The 20,927-nt window shown below is 46.3% G+C and overlaps 1 protein-coding gene across 3 annotated transcripts in view; it reads left to right on the top strand.

Annotated features, from left to right (window-relative positions):
• LOC146174935 (uncharacterized) overlaps nucleotides 1-20,927 on the top strand; it is a 101,513-nt gene that overhangs the window by 42,880 nt on the left and 37,706 nt on the right. Inside the window, exon 4 of one of the 3 annotated variants that reach the window (XM_084584190.1) lies at nucleotides 358-542. The exons of the other annotated variants lie outside the window; for them this stretch is intronic. Coding sequence (XP_084440316.1) covers nucleotides 358-407 — 50 coding nt within the window. The 3' untranslated portion in view covers nucleotides 408-542. Of the gene's footprint in view, nucleotides 1-357; nucleotides 543-20,927 lie in introns of those variants that run through there. 3 annotated transcript variants of the gene reach the window in all.

Consider the following 20,927-nt stretch of genomic DNA (forward strand, 5'->3'; position numbering starts at 1 on the left):
AGGGAATGCAATATATGGACGTTATCCGCGATATTTATCAAGGGGTGTAAGGGTGCAATGCCACTGCTTCCACACTGCAATAGGGTGTAAAGGTGATGAAAACACCCCAGTGCATTGGCCCCATAGAAGGGTGTTATGACCAACCGAAGCACCATCTTTGAGGGTGTACTGGCACTCTGAAGCCACTTTTTTTCAAGGGTGCATGGGTGTTAGTTATAGACATGCGAAAACACCTAATAAGGTGTTTTTGTTTTTAAGTGTACTTCATCGTTCTATATTCCGGTCCTGTAAATTTATATTCTTGTATTCTCCAGAACAACCTCTCTTTGGTCTTGTGCTGCTTGTTTCTTTTAACAGATTCACAGGTGGCCCCGAACAACTGCAATGTGATGAAGGTGCTAGTGTAGCGGTAAAACATGCAACAAGATGAAACGGACGGCACAGCTTATTCGAAGAAGCAATTTCGACAATTCTTGCAATACGCCACGGGATCACAGAATTATAAACTAACGCCCAGGAGTGGCCGGTTGGGACCTCATAAGATAAACAGCATTCCTCTTCGAAATTTTCTGAAGGTCAATTCGGTGTTGGCCGAGTTTTATGAATAATTGGTGTTTTGCTGTCTTTTCCTCTTTTGTTAGTTTTGTTAGGGATTTAGTCTTCACAAGTCGTTTCATGAGTGGCTATTATGGAAAATTTGTGCCGCATAAATATGACATCCGTTAATATGGAGGACCCGAATTATGGACAGTTTTTCTAGGGGCGAAGACTTTTCAATGTATTTATGTCTCGTTAATATAGAAACTCGCTCTCTGAACAATGGAGATGGGATGAATGCACACAGCCTATTCGGCCCATGTATTTTTGTCTCGTTAATATGGACATGGTTTGAAAAAAGCAGGGGAGTCCGAACGCAAGTTAAAGGGTGCGCAGGCCGGGAACCTATGCGACAGCCGATACGGTCGGATGCCTGAACGAGTTCTGGGGAGTTGGAAAGAACCAAAGCGAGCGTGTCGTCATTTTAGGAGGGGGGGGGGGCAAGAGCGGAAAGGAAGGGAGGAGGAGGAGGAGGAGGAGGAGGAGGAGGAGGAGAGAAGGAGGGTGGATTACAGGGATCGTACACAGCAAACCGAGGGTCAGCCAACTAAGAAAGACCCCAAAAGGAGGGAACCGGGAGATTTCTGGGTGCAGCGACAGCGCCGCAACTTGAGGCCGCAGTCGGGAAAACAGCAACATGTGGTCGCAATAAATTCTGCTGAACGTGAACAGAAGAGAGGCTGGTAAAAGGGTAAGAAGAAACAATAAGAAGAAAGACAAGCGCCAAAATTGGGGGTGGGAACTGAAATTTTTCTGTCCCAGAGCACAAAGTGTATTCCATGAAGCTGTTAACGCTTTTCGGTCAGGGTTAAGACACACTCACGAAGTAGAGCGACAAAAGAAACGCGAGGACCACGCAACCAGGACCGGGCGTCCCGTCCTGGACACCCTTCCTTCTCATGCTCCTGGTTTTCGTCACTGTTGCGCTGCCGAACTACCACATTTTGCACCACAGCGATCCGCATGTCGGCTTCGCCTTGAGTCAATGATGCGGCCTTGACAAGGTCTCAGCTCTTCGTAGTCGGCTAGCCGTCGTTCTAAACTGTACTTCAGCCTGCAGTGTTTGTTTCATAGGGACACATACAAACAGCACAGGAAAGGGCTGTTTCATAACCCTCTTTATAGTATAGCCTGCCAACTTGACTCCCTCGCTTCCTTACAGAAACAATACAAGGCAAGAAAGAGAATAAGAAGAACGGAAAGTCAGGGAGGTTAACTAGGGAAAAAGAGTGCAATAAGCAGGAGCTTGCAACTCTCAACTTTAGTCTGACTTTTGGCATTGTGGGAGTTAAACGCAAAAAAATAGAGCTGAACTTAGGCGCGAAGCGGGAAATAGGTGAATACAAGCGGCAAAAGCAATCTCATTCAATCCAAGCCTTGAATGACTGGACCCAAGTTCAACTAGGCCTCAGCCTCGCCAGGTCGATGGTATACCATCATATATACTATACCGGACTCCGATAGATGGCTCATCGTCGGCATCACAGCGTAAGCCACAGTCCGACAGCGCCCAGCACAGTTGGAAGAAATGGAGTCAGCCTTGTTAATGTGGTTCGGGAATGTGCACGCGAATGGTGCTGTCGTGAGCGACGAAAGGCTTCAAGAGAAGGCTCGCTGCCTCGGCAACATTATGGGTGCTTCTTCTCCTCCGTCTTGATAGGTTTTACCTGTGGTGACTTACGGAATTTTTGTTCAGTAAAACAGGGGGATGTTTACTGAGAAATATTATTCTACGCTCTATCTAGGCGTTACTGACTTCAGCTACTCAAGAGGATGGCTGACAAGGTTTAAGAGCAGACATGACGTTTCGGGTCGACGGATTTATGAAGAAGAGGGTAGCATCGACATCTCGGCTCTGTTTATATACCCAAAATATTTCTAAATTATATACTTTTCGTTTTTATTCATGACTCGTTATTATGGATGACTCGCTTTATGGACAGTTTTGATCGGAAACCAAAGCGTCTATACTAACGAGGCACGATCGTATTCCTATTTTTTCCTAATTTAATGTATTCTGTCGCAAAACAATGTACAGTGCATTAAAAAAAAGTTCGGCAATCATCAATTTTTTTTTCGAATTAAGAAAAACAGCAAGGATGAAAGCTTGGGCGCGTTGGTGTCGGTTTTCTTGCCTCATAGCGCTAAACAGACAGGGACACAGCCAGATATACAGGACGAGCGATAAAAAAAAAGCGCCCGTCCCGTGTGTCTCGCTGTGTCCCTGTCTGTTTAGCGCTATGTGGCAAGAAAAGAAAAAGAGCATATCGTCATTGTTGTCATCATCACTAGGGTCAACCGCATTTGTCTTTTCAGTTTATAGTAAGAACTGGCTTGTTTTATTTCAAATACGAATCTTATTCACATGGGTCAGATGGGATAAACTCTTTGTATTGCATTATGGGCTTATGCATAGTAACGTGGTAACCATGTAGGCCTCAGATTGAAACCGACCACAAAAGGGTAGGCGAGGAGGGGAGAGGATTGCCACTTTAGTGCAGAGTTGGACATGTAGTGTCCAGAGTTTCTCTGCTTTTATCCAGGATAATAATTGTAGTATAAAATTAGGAGTAAAATACAGCCTTCATACGATAAAATTCTGGCTAGCCTATATATACCCCAGGATTACCGAGAAATGTATATTTGCTTTAAGTTACGGTTTAATTTAATGATCCTTTTTTTTGAGGTCGAGCGCCCGACCTCAACCTCACATTTTGAGTTTGAGGTGAGGTAGAGTGAGGTCGCCAATGGTCACCTGAAAAGTAAGGTGAGGTCGCCTGGGGGACCTCAACCTCAATTGATGAGGTTGAGGTTGGTTGAGTGAGGTCGGCAATATTTTTTGAGTTTGAGGTGAGGTCGAGGTTTTTGAGGTCAAGTTCCCACCTCTGATCGTCATTGTGATTTCGGTATATATTACAATTACCTCTCAGCCTTCTAAGAACTGTACGGCATACATACTCTGAAGCAGAAAGCCTTGAGCCTTAGTGGTATACTGAGCATAGAAGAAAGAGGGCAGGTGCTAGGACGCCTCTTATTGCGTTTATTTCCAGACTATCCCAATCTATCGATATGCCAACATGGTGTTCAGTCTCTACCCCGCGCGCTCCCTAAAACCTCTTCTTCCTCCTTCTCCTCCTCCCATTTGGAGATTATAGCTCAAATCTGCAACACTCAGTAATGCCACACCGTCTAGACCTTTACTTTCCTAAAATGCTCACTATAGCAGCTGTATATAGCTCCGCTTATTGAGGCAAACTACATAGCTTACAAAACAGAAAAAAGATTGTTTCCTCAAAATTAATATTTGTTTTGTTTGGATACTATTATTACGTATCTAAAGTACAAGTCGTGCAGACACTTCTCGAACAATTGCAGCAAAACGCGGCAGCTTCCAAACTGCTTAGATGTTTGTAGTTGTCTTTTTAAACGTACTCTCAAACACGCTCCTATCCATGTTAAAAACTTGCTTATATCACTCTAATACGCCCTAAAATTGAATATTCTGCGGCTATTTGGGACCCTGATCAAGCCTATGTTATCACCAACATCGAATCCTTGCAGAACCGTGCTGTGCATTTTATTTGTTCAGACTACTCACATTTCACTAGCGTCACAGCATTAAAACAACGTTCTGAACTGGAAGACTTATCATGTCGTCGTAAACACGCTCGGTTAACACTTTTCCATGAGCTTTATCACCATCCACTACTGCGCAGTGACTTCTTTCAGTCAGTTCAGTTCAGTCGTTCAGTAGTGTCCGACTCGACTCTCCGTGACCCTATGGACCATGTCACGCCACGCTTTCCAGTCTTTCACTATCTTCCTAACATCACATAACTTCATCTGCAGTGCCTCGAGGATGCCATCTAACCATCGCGTTCGCTGCCTACCCCTTCTCCGGCGACCCTCAACCTTTCCCAACATCAAATCTTTCTCCAGAGACTCTTCTCTTCTCATCAGATGACCAAAGTAGCTGAGCTTTAACTTTAGAATTTGACCCTTCAATGAGCAGTCAGGGTTTATGGTCGACAATATCGACTGATTTGATCTTCTGGCAGTCCAAGGAACTCTCAAGAATCTTCGCCAGCACCATAATTCAAACGCGTCAATTCTTCGGTGGTCAGCCTTTTTCACAGTCCAACTCTCGCATCCATACATCACAACTGGAAAGACCATAGCACGAGTTATACGGATCTTGGTTGGAAGACTAATGTCTCTGCTCTTTACTAGACGGTCAAGACTAACCATTGCTCTCTTTCCCAGAAGCAGGCGTCTCCTAATGTCATGGCTGCAGTCTCCTTCCGAGGTAATCTTGGAGCCCAAGAAGAGAAAATCTGTCACCGCCTCCACTTCTTGTCCCTTGATGCTCCAGGACTTGATAGGGCAAGACGCCATGACCTTCGTCTTTTTAATGTTCAGTGTAAGCCCAAACTTCTCACTCTCTTCTTGTACGCGCATCAGAAGTCTCTTGATTTCCACTTCACTTTCTGCCATTAAAGTAGTATCATCCGCATATCTAAGGTTGTTGATACGTTTTCCAGCAATCTTCACTCCAGCTGAAGACTCCTCCAGACTGGCCTACCTCATGATGCACTCAGCATATAGGTTAAATAGGCAGGGCGACAGTATGCAGCCTTGCCTCACACCTTTCTCATCGCAACCCAATCAGTAAGACCATGCCCAGTTCTGACTGCGGCCTCTTGCCCTTCATACAGGCTCCTGAGGAGACAGATGAGGTGAATTGGAACTCCCATCTCTTGAAGAGCTTGCCACAATCTGCTGTGATCTACGCAGTCAAACGCTTTCGCATAATCAATAAACCAAAGTAGATGGGTTTCTGGAATACTCTCTTGCTTTTTCCATGATCCAACGAAGGTTGGCAATTTGGTCTCTAGTTCCTCTGCCCTTGTGAAACCCAGCTTGCATGTCCGGAAGCTCCCGATCCACATACTGCTGCAGCCTACCTTGGAGGATTTTCAACATCACCTTGCTAGCATGCGAAATAAGCACGGTCGTGCGGTAGTTGAAACAATCTTTGGCACTGCCTTTCTTTGGAATGGGGATGTAAACTGACCTCCTCCAATCTTGTGGCCACTGCAGGGTTGTCCAAATCTTCTGACGTAATGTATGCAGAATGTTAACAGCGTCATGGTTGAGGTTTTGAAGCAACTCAGCTGGAATGCTATCAATTCCGCTAGCTTTGTTCTTAGCAAGGCTGGCTAAGGCCCATTCAACTTCACTCTTCAGGATGCCCGACTCGTCTTAGGTTGGGTTTGCACATTCGGGTCCTTCTTGTACAGTTCTGTGTATTCCTGCCCCCTCTTCTTTATCTCTGAGGCTTCAGTGAGGTCCTTGATTTGTTTGTCCTTTATCACGCACAGCTTAGCACAGAAGCTTCCTTTGATATCTGATTGTCTTATACAGAGCTCTTGTGTTCCTTAATTGGCTGTTGTCCTCAACTGCTTGGCACTGTATGTTCAGGAAGGCATTCTTATCTCTCCTTGCTATTTTCTGAAAATCCGCATTGAGAACCTTGTATCTTTCTCTTTTCCCCATAACGTTTGCCATCCTCCTTTCCTCAGCTATTTACAAAGCCTCTTAGGATAACCAGTTTGCTTTCTTGCATTTCTTTTGCTTTGGAACTACCTTAGTAGCAACTTCTTGTATTATATCACGTACAGGGGGGGTCAAAAGTTCCCAGGCCGCAGGTTTTGCTCCTGGTCAACATATTCTGACACTTGAGATCCCATCAAAGCTATAAATGATCTCAGAGGTTTGAATAATGCCTCTTCTACCCTCCACATGTATTTTGAAATTTGGGGCCGTCGTAGCTGCCTGACTATGCTTCTCAGAAGCAGACCCTGTGGCCTGGGAACTTTTGACCCCCCCTGTACATCAGTCCACATGTCTTCGGGCTCTTTGTCTACTAGATCTAATTCTTGAAATCGATTCCTCACTTCCACAGCATATTCTAATGAAATGTGATCCAGCTCATACCTGAAAGGTCTTCTAGGTTTCTGTGTTTTCCTCAATCGAAGCTTAATTTTGGCAACAAGAAGCTGATGATAGGTGCCACAATCGGCCCCAGGCCTTATTTTTACTGCTTGTATAGCGCTTTTCCATCTCTGCCGGCAAAGAATATAATCGATCTGATTCCTGTACAGAGCGTCGAGTGAAGTCGATATCTACAGGCGCCTCTTGTGCTGTGGAAAATGCGTATTCGCTATGGTCAGGTTGTTTTCTTGACAAAACTCTACTAGCCTCTGCCCAGATTCATTTGGCTCACCAAGACCGAACTTGCTTGTAATTCCGGATATTTCTTCACTCCCGACCTTAGCATTCCAGTCTCCTATGAGAAAAACGACGTCTGATGATGGGGTGCGGTCTAAAAGGCATTGTAGGTCCGCATAAAATCTCTCAACGTCAGCTTCTTCGGCAGTAGTGGTCGGTGCATAGACTTGGATAACTGTTATGTTGAAAGGGTGACCTTGGATCCGAAGTGAAATCATTCGGTCGTTTATGGGGTTGTACCCTAGCACTGCTTTGCCTATTCTTCTGTTTACTATGAGAGCGACCCCTTTCATTCGCTTGGATTCGTGCCCACAATAAAAGACATAATGGTCGCCGGAGTTAATTTCTCCCATTCCGGTGCACTTGAGCTCGCTGATACTCAAGATATCAATGTTCAATCTGTCCATTTCTCTCTTGACGACATCCAGTTTGCCTTGCGTCATAGATCTTACATTCCATGTTGCTATGTGATATATCTCCTTCCAACATCGGACTTTCTGGTCGCTTCCCGACACATCCACAACTGATAGCCCTTTTGGCTTTAGCCCAGCCGCTACATTCGTCCTGGAGCTTCTAGGAATCGCCCTTTGTTCATCCCCAGTAACATGTGGGACGCCTTCCAACCTGGGGGGCTCATCTTCCGGCGCCATATCATTAATGGTATTGTGACTGGCCATAGGGTTTTCTTGGCAGGAAATACTGGAGTGGGTTACCAATACCTTCTTCAGTGAAATATATTTTGTCAGAACTCTCTGCCGTGACCTGTCTATCTTGGGTGGCCCTATACAGCAGAGGTCACGACTTCATTGAGTTTCGCAAGCACGTCCGCCACGACAAGGCAGTGATCCATCGTCACCTGATGTCATTTTTCCACGACTTGATCATGCCTTCAAAGCTAAACGCGCAAAGTGTCATTCATCATCTTATGCCAATTCATTCATACCTCGCACTATCATTGAATGGAATAACTTGCCATCGCACATCGCTACAGAAACTAACATAAAAATTTCAAGAGCTACTTCGCGATGACGGAAATGTGTAGAATATTTGGTGTTGTTTTTCTTTCCTGTTTTGATGTTATATTTAATGGTTCTTATTGCAATTGTTGCTAATTTAATCGTGTTTTTTTACAATAGTATCCCCCCTTCCTATGTAATAACCCCCTTTGGACGGCCTTTAGGGGTAACCTGAATAAATAAATAAATAAACATCAATGTTGCTGGCCCTATATGCGGAGTGCCGGCATAAAAAAAGGCATTCTTTATGTATACGACAATCGAGGACATCTGATAATACCGCGGGCCAATTCCATAGTCCACCTGCACGCGCAAGTCAGTGAATTAATATATTGCTGTAAACGCCTGCCCTTCCTTGTCCTTCTGAGTGCCGTTCTGCTGCTACAAACACGGGACATTGGTAGAGGTGCTCCGAACTGTTTAGCCCAGCCCTTTGAAGATATTATAGTAGCCTACTATGCATCCCAATGGAGAAGGCGCCTGCTGTGGGTTTAACCAACCGCTTATTTCAAATTGTGAAAGATATGATTTAGGCTAATAACGACCCCACCCGTGCTTGTATAGAAGCCTCTCACAAACAATGGCTCAGCCAACATCATATGTTCGAGTTCTAATCCAGCAGCCCAGAATGGTTCATAGTTTTAATGGTACCCCGGAAAAAGGGGCAGAGGACAAGCCATACCAATATTTCAAGCAAAATCTTTTATTAATTGAAACGATAATTTCCTGCTCCGGAACACATTCTCTGCACTCGATGGAGATGGTGGTACGTGGTAAAAGAACTTTGAGTGCTTCAGAAGAAATAAAAAGACAAATCTTGAATCTTTTTATGACCATCGTCAGGACACAAGCAGCCCACACGAGCTTCAAGCAGAAGGCCCAGATTTCTCATGGGTTCATCCTGATTCGTGGTGAGAGGTCGGATTTTTAGGCCCCAAAAATGGACGCTTTGGATCCAAAAATGGCAGATAAAATTGTATGTTAGGCACGCAACGGGGAAAACTAGGCAGTAAAAACTTCATCAAAAGAGCATCGATGCTACATCAGAAGATAAATGGCATGTTACCACCGTGAGTCCTGAAAAAAGAATAGTTACATCATGATTTGTGACACGAAATCACGTTATAATTTTTCCAGACAAGTTTCGGCCTCGTGCTTGAAGCCTTCCTCTGAAACTTAGTTACGGCGACAGCTATTCCGAAGAACAAGCCATCTAAGCTTATAATACGCAAATTTTAACGGGTGTGGGCAGTTTCTTTGAATTAGGGGCACGTGATGAAAACGATATTGTGTGTTGCAGGGGATCGCGTGACTATTTTCGGGCCACTGCCAAGATTATATTAAAAACGTGTCTTTGCGAATTCACTTTCCTTCTTATGGTTAGATGAAGACAGCATCTAGCGATATAAAGTTTAGCTTGATTAACCAGGTTTAATAAATGTGTTCTCGCATGGCTACTAAGACCGGTACAGATCCTTAGCCGAATATGGAAATTGCGAGGCGTAGTGCGTCAACGCTGCCTGTTCTGCTTTTGTTAGCGGCGATTTTACTGGGATGTGACACAATCTGCCGAAAAGCGAGTAAAGCAGCCCGATGAAAGTACCGAGGGAAGTTAGCGCGGGAGTCACTGTGGAGAACTGGTCTTCATACAGTAAATTAACTGGAGTCCTGTTATACTTTATACATGTTAAGCCACGAATGTGTCATCGTATGTACGCATGCTTGCCCATTTTGCACTTTATCATGCTCCTGTACGAGATTGCCGTCAAATATTATTTGATGAGGATTCCATGCGGCCGGAGTCCATGGGAAGACACGGCGGATAGAGAGGGAGAAATCACGACCAGTTAAGGAGGTTCTAGCCGGTTTGTGCAACCATTCAGGGTTAGCTCCACCTGAAACCAACAAGGAATTGCCCAGACAAACGCATAACTCTCTTCAAGCCCAGTCTGAAATGCGACGCCATCCTTCGATTACCACATAATCGCCATATTCTAGAATTTGCAGCGATAAATATTAGAAGTACGAAAACAGTTCTTTCCGTAATTTCTGTTCAAAGGAATGGAACGGTGTTCAGAGCTAAGTATTGCTGTCGTGGCTATAAATGGGACATTTTAAGTAATAACTTCGGATAAATCCGCATTTATGTGCACTAAGACCCGATTAAGTGTGACGGAGCACTGAACAAGGGTAAAGGGGGGACGTCTCAATTCGTAGGGTGAGCCAACGTTTCAACAAATTAACTTGTTTTCGTTTCAGCCAAATGTCTGGCCCAGATTAAAGACACGTCCACTTGTCGAAAATTTTGGCTCGACTTGCGAACCCAGGCGTCCCCCCGTTTACCCTTGTTCAGTGCTCCTTCACAACATGCAAACCATCGTTTTTCGTTCTGCCAAGACCCGATGTAGGCATTTCTAGGAACTATAGGAGTGATAATAAATGTATTCTCAACAGTGAATTTGCGCTTATATGTAGAAATGTTGTGTACGAAACAATAAAAAATAGGCATTTGGCTAAAATTCATTCTCTCGTTATGATGAAGGAATGAAGCGCCTGTTAGGCAGCGCTGGTTGATAAATGTCTGATAAAAATGAAGTTCATTTTTATGCAAACTGTCAGATACTCATTCGCTGACCTTGTGGAACACCCGTCAGAACTTCTCGCATTTGAAATAAATATGTCCTCCATTTACCAGCATCTCGGCGCGCGAAATTAGGATTGGGACCTCCGCGCGCAAATCGGCATTGTTATGTACATGTTGGTCATGCAGGCGGTGAAATAAAGGTGCAAGCATGGGTAGAAAGTAACAAGATACTCGGAGAACTTCACAACGGCTTTAGAAATGGTAGGTGCTTAGATGATAGCCCGTTCGTGCTTACCCATTGCATCGAAATATCTAGAGTTGAAAATAGACCTTTGTATTTGGCTTTCCTGGACATAAACGGGGCGTACGAGAACCTAAACAGGGAACTCCTGTGGAACATATTAAAAGAAGAAGGTATCGGTTATCAGATAATAGAGTTCCTACAGGAAATATACCGGGATAACAAAGTAGAAATTACGTGGGAGGGGATAGGAAGTACGGAAGATGTCAAAGTATGCAAAGGATGAAGACAAGGCTGTCCTCTATCACCGCTGCTGTTCATGCTTTATATGACAAACCTGGAACGGAGGATACAAGACAGTAACCTAGGTTTTAGCCTGCCATATAGATTAGGTGGAAAGGCGGTAGAGCAGCGCCTCACCGGTTTGATGTATGCAGACGATATTGTGCTGCTAGCTGAGAGTCTGGAAGAATTGCAAACTCTAGTTAAGTATTGCGGAGACGAAGGGGACGCTCTAGGCTTCCGTTTTAGCGCAGTTAAGTCGGGTCTGATGATTTTCGATGGCTCAACTGATCAGGGTCGTAAAATACACGGCCATGAAATACCCAGAGTAGCAAATTATAAATATCTCGGGGTATGGGTAAACGAAGCATTGGCATACATTGTAAAGCATGAGCAATCGCTTAAGGCCAAAGGGCGTAGAAATGCCGGGAAAATGAAGCATAGGGCATTGTGGGGATACAACAGGTATGTGGTTTTGAGGGGTATTTGGAAAGGAATTATTGTACCCGGGCTTACTTTCGGAAATGCGGTTTTGTGCCTAAAATCAGAGGTACAGACGACATTAAAAATAAATCAGAGATCCGTTGGACGATTAGCACTAGGTGCACACGGCAAAACCACAAATGAGGCGGTACAGGGAGATATGGGCTGGGCATCTTTCGAAGTACGGCAAGCTCAGAGTAAAATATTATATGAGGAACGCCTGAGGAAATTGGACAGTAACAGATGGGCAGCTAAAGCATTTAAATACCTGTACTTAAAAAACGCTGACTCACAATGCAGGAAAAGAACTAGGAAACTAAATAGTAAGTATGCTAATCACACGGACGGAGAAATAGACCCCGCGTGACTCTTTAAGTGCTCTAAGCCAAGTGGATTCTGCGACCCGCCTTTCAAACTCAACCTCGACATCGCCAAGCCTCATAAAATTGGACAATGCCACCCTGCTTTTAACAAGAAAGGAGCACCTCCGGAGCCGTACACGTGCTCTTATGCCTCCGTGTACGGTAAGCCTCCCCCGCGGTCTAACCCGTGCAAAAGGGGTGGCGCTTCGGAGGATTACAGTTGGGGTGGCCCTAACACAAGCAGTGATCCGAAAGTGGCCACAATTTCGGTATTTATATCCACACCCTGGGTGCCCCATCTGCAAGTCTAGATATATAGAAGCTGACATCCATCACCTACTGTGGGATTGTCCAACGTTGAAGCCAACGCGGATCCGGCACCTGGTTGCAGCTGGCCTCTCCCCCCATAATCCGCAGTCATATGCTGTTAGGACACTGGGACCGCATCATCGTTCACTCCTCGATTTCATTGCATCAGCCAACCTTTTTTCATTTATTTGACCACACCCTTCATCCATCATAACATTCCTTTTATGCCCTAAGGCAATAAACTTCGCAAAAAAAAATAATAAAGAGCATTACGCAACAGGTAAAAAACACAGATGGTAAACATTGGATAAATTCGATGGAAAAGAGACAGAGTGTGGAATTATACCGAAAGTGGAAAATGCAGATCATGAAGGAAGATTTCCTTGATAACTCAAGAGGCAGTGCCGTGCTTTTTGAACCTAGATCAGTGTGCCTTAGAACACGCATCTACAAAAAGAAATATAACAATGGAGATGACGCAGGTGCTGTATGTGGTAACTCCAGTGAAACAATTGACCATATTATACTCGAATGTAATGGTATCCATCCGGCAGTTGATGCAGGCGCAGTCACTGTTCCTAAAGCTCTGGGGTTTAGAGATACCAGTGGCCGGGTTAATAAACCGGCGGTGGAAACTAGCAAATACGACTGGAAGATTGGTCGCTTAAAAGCAGAGAAGTGACATAATGGTAGCAATGTAGAAAAAAAAATTTAATAAATAGAATTATGGTTTAGTTAACCAATCTAAATCAATAATTAAGATATGGATAAAAAAATTAGCATGATAGCTACTGCTTCCGCCCTGTTTCAAAGGGGACGCTCCTACATTCCATCCATCCCATCCATCCACGTTCGCGCGGCAGGCTAAATAACATTTCACTCACATTCGCATACCGTAATTGCAGTGCTGTTTGATGCTACCAAAAAACGACAGTGCCATGTCGACTAGTTGCGCTGCCGTGGCGTGTGCCGAAATGCATAGAAAGGGAAGCTTAATAAGCTTGCACAGGTTTCTTAACGACGAATGTCGCCGTAAACATTGGTTCGTGGCGGTGTAGCGTGAAAACTGGATACTGACGCCGGCTCATCGAATATGCGGTAAGCACTCTGTCACGGCTAAGCTAAAGCTTATTTACTTTACGGCGGTGCAGCCTACCTGCTGTTAGGCCGCGAATAACTCAGCTTTGGCCTTCTGTGCGGCACGTATTGGGGTCTGTTTTGTGGCCGGCGCGACTGCCCACGTAGCATTTGTTGACAAGGCAGGCAGTATATTATATTGCACACACCTATTACTTTGTTGCAGCATACGTAGATGTGTTTACGTATGTAAACAATTTCTCAACCACTTTTTTTTTTCACTTTGGTAGTTTTACGTATATATAAATATAAATTGTAAAAAAGAGGGTCCATTAGCAGCCAGGTAGCCGAGAAAAAGGAAGTGTTTTTGCGGACCAGCTGACTCCAGGTTAAATGACCACCGCTCCGGTTCTGCTCAATACCAGTGCCACTACCAGTGCCTGGATCCCCGCTTAACGCTTGGTGGAGGTCGCGACATTTATCTTCCGTTTCCTCGCCCTGGAGCTCCGAAACCGCCGAATTCCGACCTCAATGACAGACTCCAGCACCAACACTACTGGCCGCGCTCCTTCGGCCCTTTCTATTCCATGCACCGGGGTGCTTCGACAGCTGGAACCATCGGTCTTCAGCGGTACTGACGATCAGGACGTGGAGCACTGACTTTCTTCGTATGAACGCGTAAGCACCCACAATAAGTGAGATGATATCCTGCAGCTTAACAACGTGATCTTCTACTTCACAATATTATCAAAGTTGTGGTTCACAAATCATGAGGCTGCCATTCCAAAATGGGTCTCGTTCAAATCTTGATTTGTGGATGTCTTAGGTCGCCCTGCGGTCCGCAAGCTTCGCGCCGAACAACGTTTGCCGAGCCGACGTAAGGTAAGATGGAATCCAAAGTCAGACTCCGCCCGCCCTTCACTAGCTACATCGAAGACGTTTTAGGTTTGTGCCACCATGTAAATGCATCGATGACTGAAGCCGAGATGAATCGCCACATCACGATGGGCATCAACGAAGGTGTATTCAGCATTCTCATCTCAAAAGAGCCCCGCAATATAAGTGATGTCACCCTGTGTCAAAGCTACGACGACCTTCGTCGCCAACTCATCGTCCCTCGAGAACCTGAAGGCACGATCTCGGCTATGTCTGATGCCACTGTCAGCTCCACACTTATTCCAGAAATCAGACTTTGTAAGGGAAGAAGTTGCACGGTAAATATCGCTGGTTTCAAACGTTCCGCATTCCAGCCCACACCTGGCTCCGACCATACGCCGGGTTATTGAGGAACAAGCTGCCGACGCACTTCCGCCCCCTCGACAACCTGAAATGAAAAACGTACTCTTTATGTCGCTCCACTGAGAGCTCCGCTCATTCATGCCGACGCTGTCTCGACGCACGAACCCACTCTACTGTCTTAGGCTGCGGTTGCCGCAAGACCACCCCCTCCTACGCCTTTTCCATCATACGGTTAGCCTCAGCGGGCATTTTTCACTCAGCGTCGTGCGCCACTTATTCTACGCCCTTGGCGCACATCTGACGATCGGCCGATCCGCTTTGCCTGTGGTCTTTCTGGCCATGTTGCACGCCTGTGCCGCCATCGCCCGACCCCGTACGCTTTCGATCAGAGCCCGGGCACCTACGCGCAACCGCCATTCCCACCCCATGCACCACCTCAGCCATCGTCCCACTTTGGCCACTTCTCGCACGACCACTTTCAACCTCTCCGCGTCGCCGCTCGCCGTCACCGATGCGTTGTCGCTCTACCTCGCCAACGCCGGAAACCACTAGACGCAGTTCCGCAGGCAAGATCTGCACTCTCGTCGATCAGTGAAAGTCCTGCTTCGCCACCGAACAATTTAATCGAACTTACCTTTTAAAATGTTTGTACTCTTGCGCTTGTAGCTACTGGTGCTGCTGTGTCCGTATTGACATTATATTGTGTCGCTTGTTACGAAAAGTTCTCCGTATTCTAGGGTTTCTTTGCGCACCGCCACTGCTCGGCACATCGAACAGCTCGGTACCTGCGCGGCCCGAGTCACCATTTAGGGCGTTCTCTAGGTCATCAGTTGTATCGTTCTCCGTGACTGCTTCCATGACATTATTTTAGGAGGGAACTTCTTGTGTCAAAATCGCGCCGTAATTCATTGCGCTCGTGCCGAAGTAAAGCTTTCTCCGCTGTGCACAGCACCGACCCCCGCTAACGCTCTTGGGGAAGCCAAATGCCACGTTGCGGATGCTACAGATATCCCGCCTTTATCTGCTGCGATTGTGCCTATAAACTGTGCCTTTCACCCCATCTTCCCTTTTCGTCTCGCGACGCTGGGTTCCCCTCCCCAGCGCCGTCCTTACTGTACGAAGCGGCCGTGTATAACTAGCCATTACTAACGATTCGTTCTATGTACTCATGTTGCAACGTTGCGAGTGCATTTTTCATGCCGAGCCTAATCGATCAGAAAATTTTGTGACCGTTCCGCCGCTTCTCTCCACCTGTGCCTACACAATCTCCGGCAGTGTCAGTGCCCTTATCCCACCTCGTTCCCGTCTCCTTAATCGCCTCTGGCTGCCTTCGACAAAGCCATAGACAGTGCTCTCTCGCTGAAGATCAACGCGCCAAGCTCCTCGACTTGCTGAGCCGATTCCGAGCTTCCTCTGACATCCAGCAGCCATCCTTGGGTCGGACATATTCTGTTGCCCATCGCATCTATACTGGTACACACGCCCCATTACGCTAACTCCCTTATCGTGTATCAGCCTCAGAGCGCCGCATTATTGATGATAAAGTCGACGAGATGCTCAGTAAGGGTGTCATTCAGCCTTCCAGTAGCCCTTGGGCGTCCCCGATGGTTTTAGTCAAGAAGACGGGTCTATTCGATTCTGTGTGGACTACAGCCGCCTTAATGTTATCACGCGAACGGACGTCTACCCGCTACCACGCATAGACGACGCGCTAAACACTTTGCATGGAGGGGAATTTTTCTCTTCAATCGGATTACGTTCTGGCTACTGGAAAGTTCCAATGGCTGAAGAGGACCGCCCCAACACAGAATTTGTCCCTCCCGACGGGCTCTATGAGTTGAGTCATGCCGCTTGGCCTGTGTAATGCGCCCGCCACCTTTGAACGCACGATGGACTATATTCTCCGTGGTTTGAAGTGGCACACATGTCTCTGCTACTTGGATGATATCGTCGTATTTTTATCTGACATTGCGGCCCACCTAACTCACCTTGAACTGTATTGCAATGTCTTAGCGACGCCGGTCTGCAGCTCAATCTGAAAAAGTGCCATTTCGCCACTTGCCATCTCACTATTTTAGGGCTTTCAGTGTCCAAGTATGGCATCCTTCCTGATGCGTTTAAACTCCGTGCTGTCGCTGAGCTTCTGAAGCCAACATCTATTAAGCAGTTACGCTGCTTTATAGGCTTCCGCTCTTATTTTAGGCGTTTCGTTCAAACCTTTGCGACCATCATTGCCCCTCTGACGCGACGTCTCAGCGCTCACAAAGATATTTCTGCCTAGTCGCCGGCTTGCGATACTGCTTTTGCGAAATTGCGCACGATACTTACCTCACCACGCGTATGGCGCCATTTTGATCCGGCTGCTCCTACCGAAGTGCACACCGATGCGAACGACGCCGGCCTGAGCGCTGTTCTTGCCCAACGAAAGCCCGGTGTTGATGAATACGTTGTGCGTACGCAAGTCGAACGTTGACGAACGCCGATACGAACTTCCCGGCGAAAGAAAAGGTATGCTTGGCCATTGTTTGGGCGCTTAGAAATTCCGGGCATACTTGTATGGGCGCCGTTTCGATGTTGTTACAGACCACCACGCTTTGTGTTGGTTGTCTTCTGTAAAAGACCTCACCGGCCGTCTCGCCCGCTGGTCCCTTAGATTGCAAGAGTATGATATACGAGTTGTCCATCGTATCGGGCTCAAGCACTCCGACGAAGACGCTTTACCTCGCTCGCCGGTGCCTCCGGACGCTCCGTTGTCCTCTGCCTCCAGCTCAGCCTTATCTTCTCTGTCCATCGACGACATGCCATCAGAGCAGCGCAAGGATCAGTGGGTAACATCTAATCGATCTTCTTACGAACTTGTCCCTTTCACCGGCTCCTCGCGCCCTTCGTAGTCAAGCGCAGCATTTCGCCCTTCAGGACCGTGTCCTCTATCGACGCAATTTTATGCCGGATGGCCGTAAGTAGCTTCTAGTCGTACCTCGCCACCTCCGTAGTTATATCTGCGCATCTTACCATAACGATCCGCAGTGTGGCCATGTGGGTGTATTTAAGACCTACGAACGTTTGCGACAGCGTTTTTACTGGCACGGTATGTATAACTTCGTCAGTAAGTATGCGCATTCGTGCGTCGATTGCCAGCCTCGTAAGCCTCCTCCTCTTCATCAGCTGGCTCCACTACAGCATCTTCCACGCCCATACGACCATTCGTTCGTCTTGGCATCGATTTGTATGGACCTCTGCCATATACACCTCCAGAGAATCGTTGGATCATCGTGGCCGTCGATCACATCACTCGCTATGCGGAGACAGCAGCACTTCAGAATACAATCGGCCCCAGTATCGCGTCCTGTCTTCTTCATCATTTCATTCTGCGCCACGGGTCCCCTCGTGAACTTCTAAGTGATCGAGGCAAATCGTTCCTATTCGAGGTTATCGAAGTGCTCCTACGCGAAGTCAGACCATCCATTAAGGACCGCGAGCGCGTGCCACCCTCAAATCAACGGCCTCACAGATCGCTACAACCGCACACTAGGTGACATGATGTCCAAGTACATCGCCTCCGACCACTCTGATTGGGATAAGATTCTTCCATTTATAACCTATGCCTACAACAATGCCGTTTAAGCAAGTACCAGATTCTCGCAATTTTTTATGCTGTACGGGGGTGAACCTTCGTCTCCATTCGACACCGTACTCCCCTACCGTCCTGATATCTCATAGTATACGTCACTTCCAGCAGCTGCCAAGTACGCTGAAGAATGTCACAAGCTGGCTTGCTCGCTTATTTCGGACGAGCAAGCCCAGAAGGAAGCGCACAGCGACAGCAGCCACTCTGTCCACCAATTCTATCCCGGTGCTCAAGTTTGGCTCTGGGTCCCATCGACACCACCAGGTGTGACCAGCTAGTTTACTGCCAAGTGCCACGGGCCCTATCCAGTGCTCTAACAGACTTTTCCCGTCAATTGCTTAGTTGAACCGCTGGCGGCTTCCACCGACCTTCGCCGCCGTGGGCGTGAGATTGTTTACCTGAACTGTTTGAAGCTTTATTACGATCCTGCTGTCATTTCGCTTCCTTGAGTCGCCAGGACGGCTACTCTTTTCTGCGGGGGCCAGATTCTAAAGCAGAAGTTCCGATTAAGCGGACTGATAGCCGAGAAAGAGCAAGAGGAAGGGCTTTTAAGGACCAGCTGACTCCAAGTTAAGCACCACCACTCCGGGTATGCTCGCTAGCAGTGCCCGCTACCAGTGCCTGGATCCCCGCGTAACAATATATATATATATATATATATATATATATATATATATATATATATATATATATATATATATACAAATGAAGAATTGTTTCATGCTGTTTCCAAGGTAATTTGGAGTCGACGTTTCGGCAGGAGCCCTGCCTTTCTCCAGACTGAGGGTACGTGGTTCTTGTTTGTCTTCATATAGTGTTGGCAAGAGGTGATACAAACAGAATATGGGCACATTCAGGTGAACCAGCTGCGCACGCACAACACACAAATACACATACACACGCGGAGAGCAGAGTAGGCACAAAGGGTCATCCACCCAAGGCACCGGCCGGGAGTCATCTGCATACAATAGAAGCAGCGGCGGAACAACCTCAGGAGAAAAAAAAAAGACGAAAAAAAAGGAGATGGGAAAGGTGTTTGCTGCAGATGGTGAATTTTTTTTTTTTTTGCAGTTCTCACTAAAAGATGGGAGCGCGAAGCGTGAAGGAGGTTTTTACAAGAAGTGGTCGACTATCAATGATCAAGGCATTGATTGTGAAGATTATTTTTCTTTCCCTTTTCCTCCTCCCTCTCCCTTTCCCCTTTTTACTGTGTCTGTTATTCTCCCCTCCCTTGCTCCGACCCGCGGCCCAACAGGAAGAAATGACAAAAAAAACACAGCCGAATGGACATTGCTGGTTAGAAGAACCTGTCAGCGGCGAGTGAAGTTCGAGCCTGCTTAGAGTGGTAAGCAACTCGCACCGAGAGATGAACCTCAAAGAAAGAAAAGAAAAAATCTGGGGGACAGTAGAATGGTGAAATACTTCGAGGTTTTCGCTAAACGTTGTGAGCGCCAAGCATGAAGGAGGTTTTTGCGAGAAGTGGGATATGGAGGGCCTCAAAGAAACGAAAAAAAAAAGAAAAAAGGGGTGGGTGGAAGAAAACAACCCGAGGAAAACTGTTAAAGGACAATGATTGATATATGAGCTTAGCATTCAACTTGCAGGGCTCGTATAGAAGGCATTGCCCCAATGTCTTTATTTATCCCATTAATATTTGTCTTAAACTTATAAATAAAGTATGACTCGTGCTGCTCCCGTTCCCGTGTATTACTGAATCCCCCCTGTAGAACTGTTAGTTTGACTGAGTCGAATGAGTGCTGTTTCTGGTTGATATGTTTTGAGAAATGAAGGTTGGGCAGAGAGCGGACATGAGGACGGTGATTATTAAACCGCATTCGTAGAGGGGTACTGTTACTGCATGCGGCATACACCGCATTCTAGGAGATATATAACGTTTGAGACATCGCAATCAAGGTTACCATCTATTCTCCAACTAAACTTTGACGCTGTGCTTGTTGCGCAGCTTGATTTCTACATGTGCTTGCACACATGGCATCTTCTCTTTCCGCAAGGCCGGCACCTCAACCATGGGTTATTACCTAATTTTTAATGGACTAGACTGTTGCAGATGTTTTGCGGTCGTCTGTAGACAACCTGGGGAGGAGTCGTGAAAATACTGGAGAGACGTTCGCTCTGTTCTAGAATGTTCAAATGTTTCTTTAGTATTTTGCTCACATTGAGCGGGGGGGGGGGAGTGGGGGGGGGGGGGGGTTACTCGTGAAGGTGAGTACCAGGCTTGTTTGTTTTCTGTTTGTTCTATTTGTTTTCTTTCGTGGGAGTCCCTCCAGTATTTCCTCTCGGCTGAGTTCATATGCCTTTTTTATGGCGTCGTCAACAATATCTGGCGGGTATCGTTGTTTAGTCAGGACTTCCCGCTTATGTTTTGCGTTTCGTGCGAAGTTATCATCTTGGGAACAAATTCTTTTGAATCGATGAGCCTGACAATATGGAATGCTTGTTTTTGAGTGATGAGGATGACAGCTTTGAAAATGTAAGTACTGTTGCCGGTCCGTGGATTTTCTGTATACGCTGGCGGTAAGCGAACCTTCATGAACCGCAATTTTAATGTCCACAAAGTTGATTTTGTTTCGGTAATATGTGTGCATGAATGATATGCTAGGATGGAGGAGATTGAAGTTTTCCATGAAATGCAGGAGTGATTGTTCTGTGTCAGTCCAAATTAAGAAAATATCATCCAAGTGGCGTTTGTATAGGGAGGGATTAATAGGGAAGTAAAAATTCAGATTCAATGCTATGCATGAAGATGTTAGCATAAGTAGGGGCCATTTTTGTACCCATGACGGTGTCGTTAATTTGT

The sequence above is a fragment of the Amblyomma maculatum genome, chromosome 11 (assembly GCF_055883805.1).
Source record: "Amblyomma maculatum isolate TAMU_Amacu chromosome 11, ASM5588380v1, whole genome shotgun sequence".
In the NCBI taxonomy this organism is placed as follows: Eukaryota; Metazoa; Arthropoda; class Arachnida; order Ixodida; family Ixodidae; genus Amblyomma; species Amblyomma maculatum.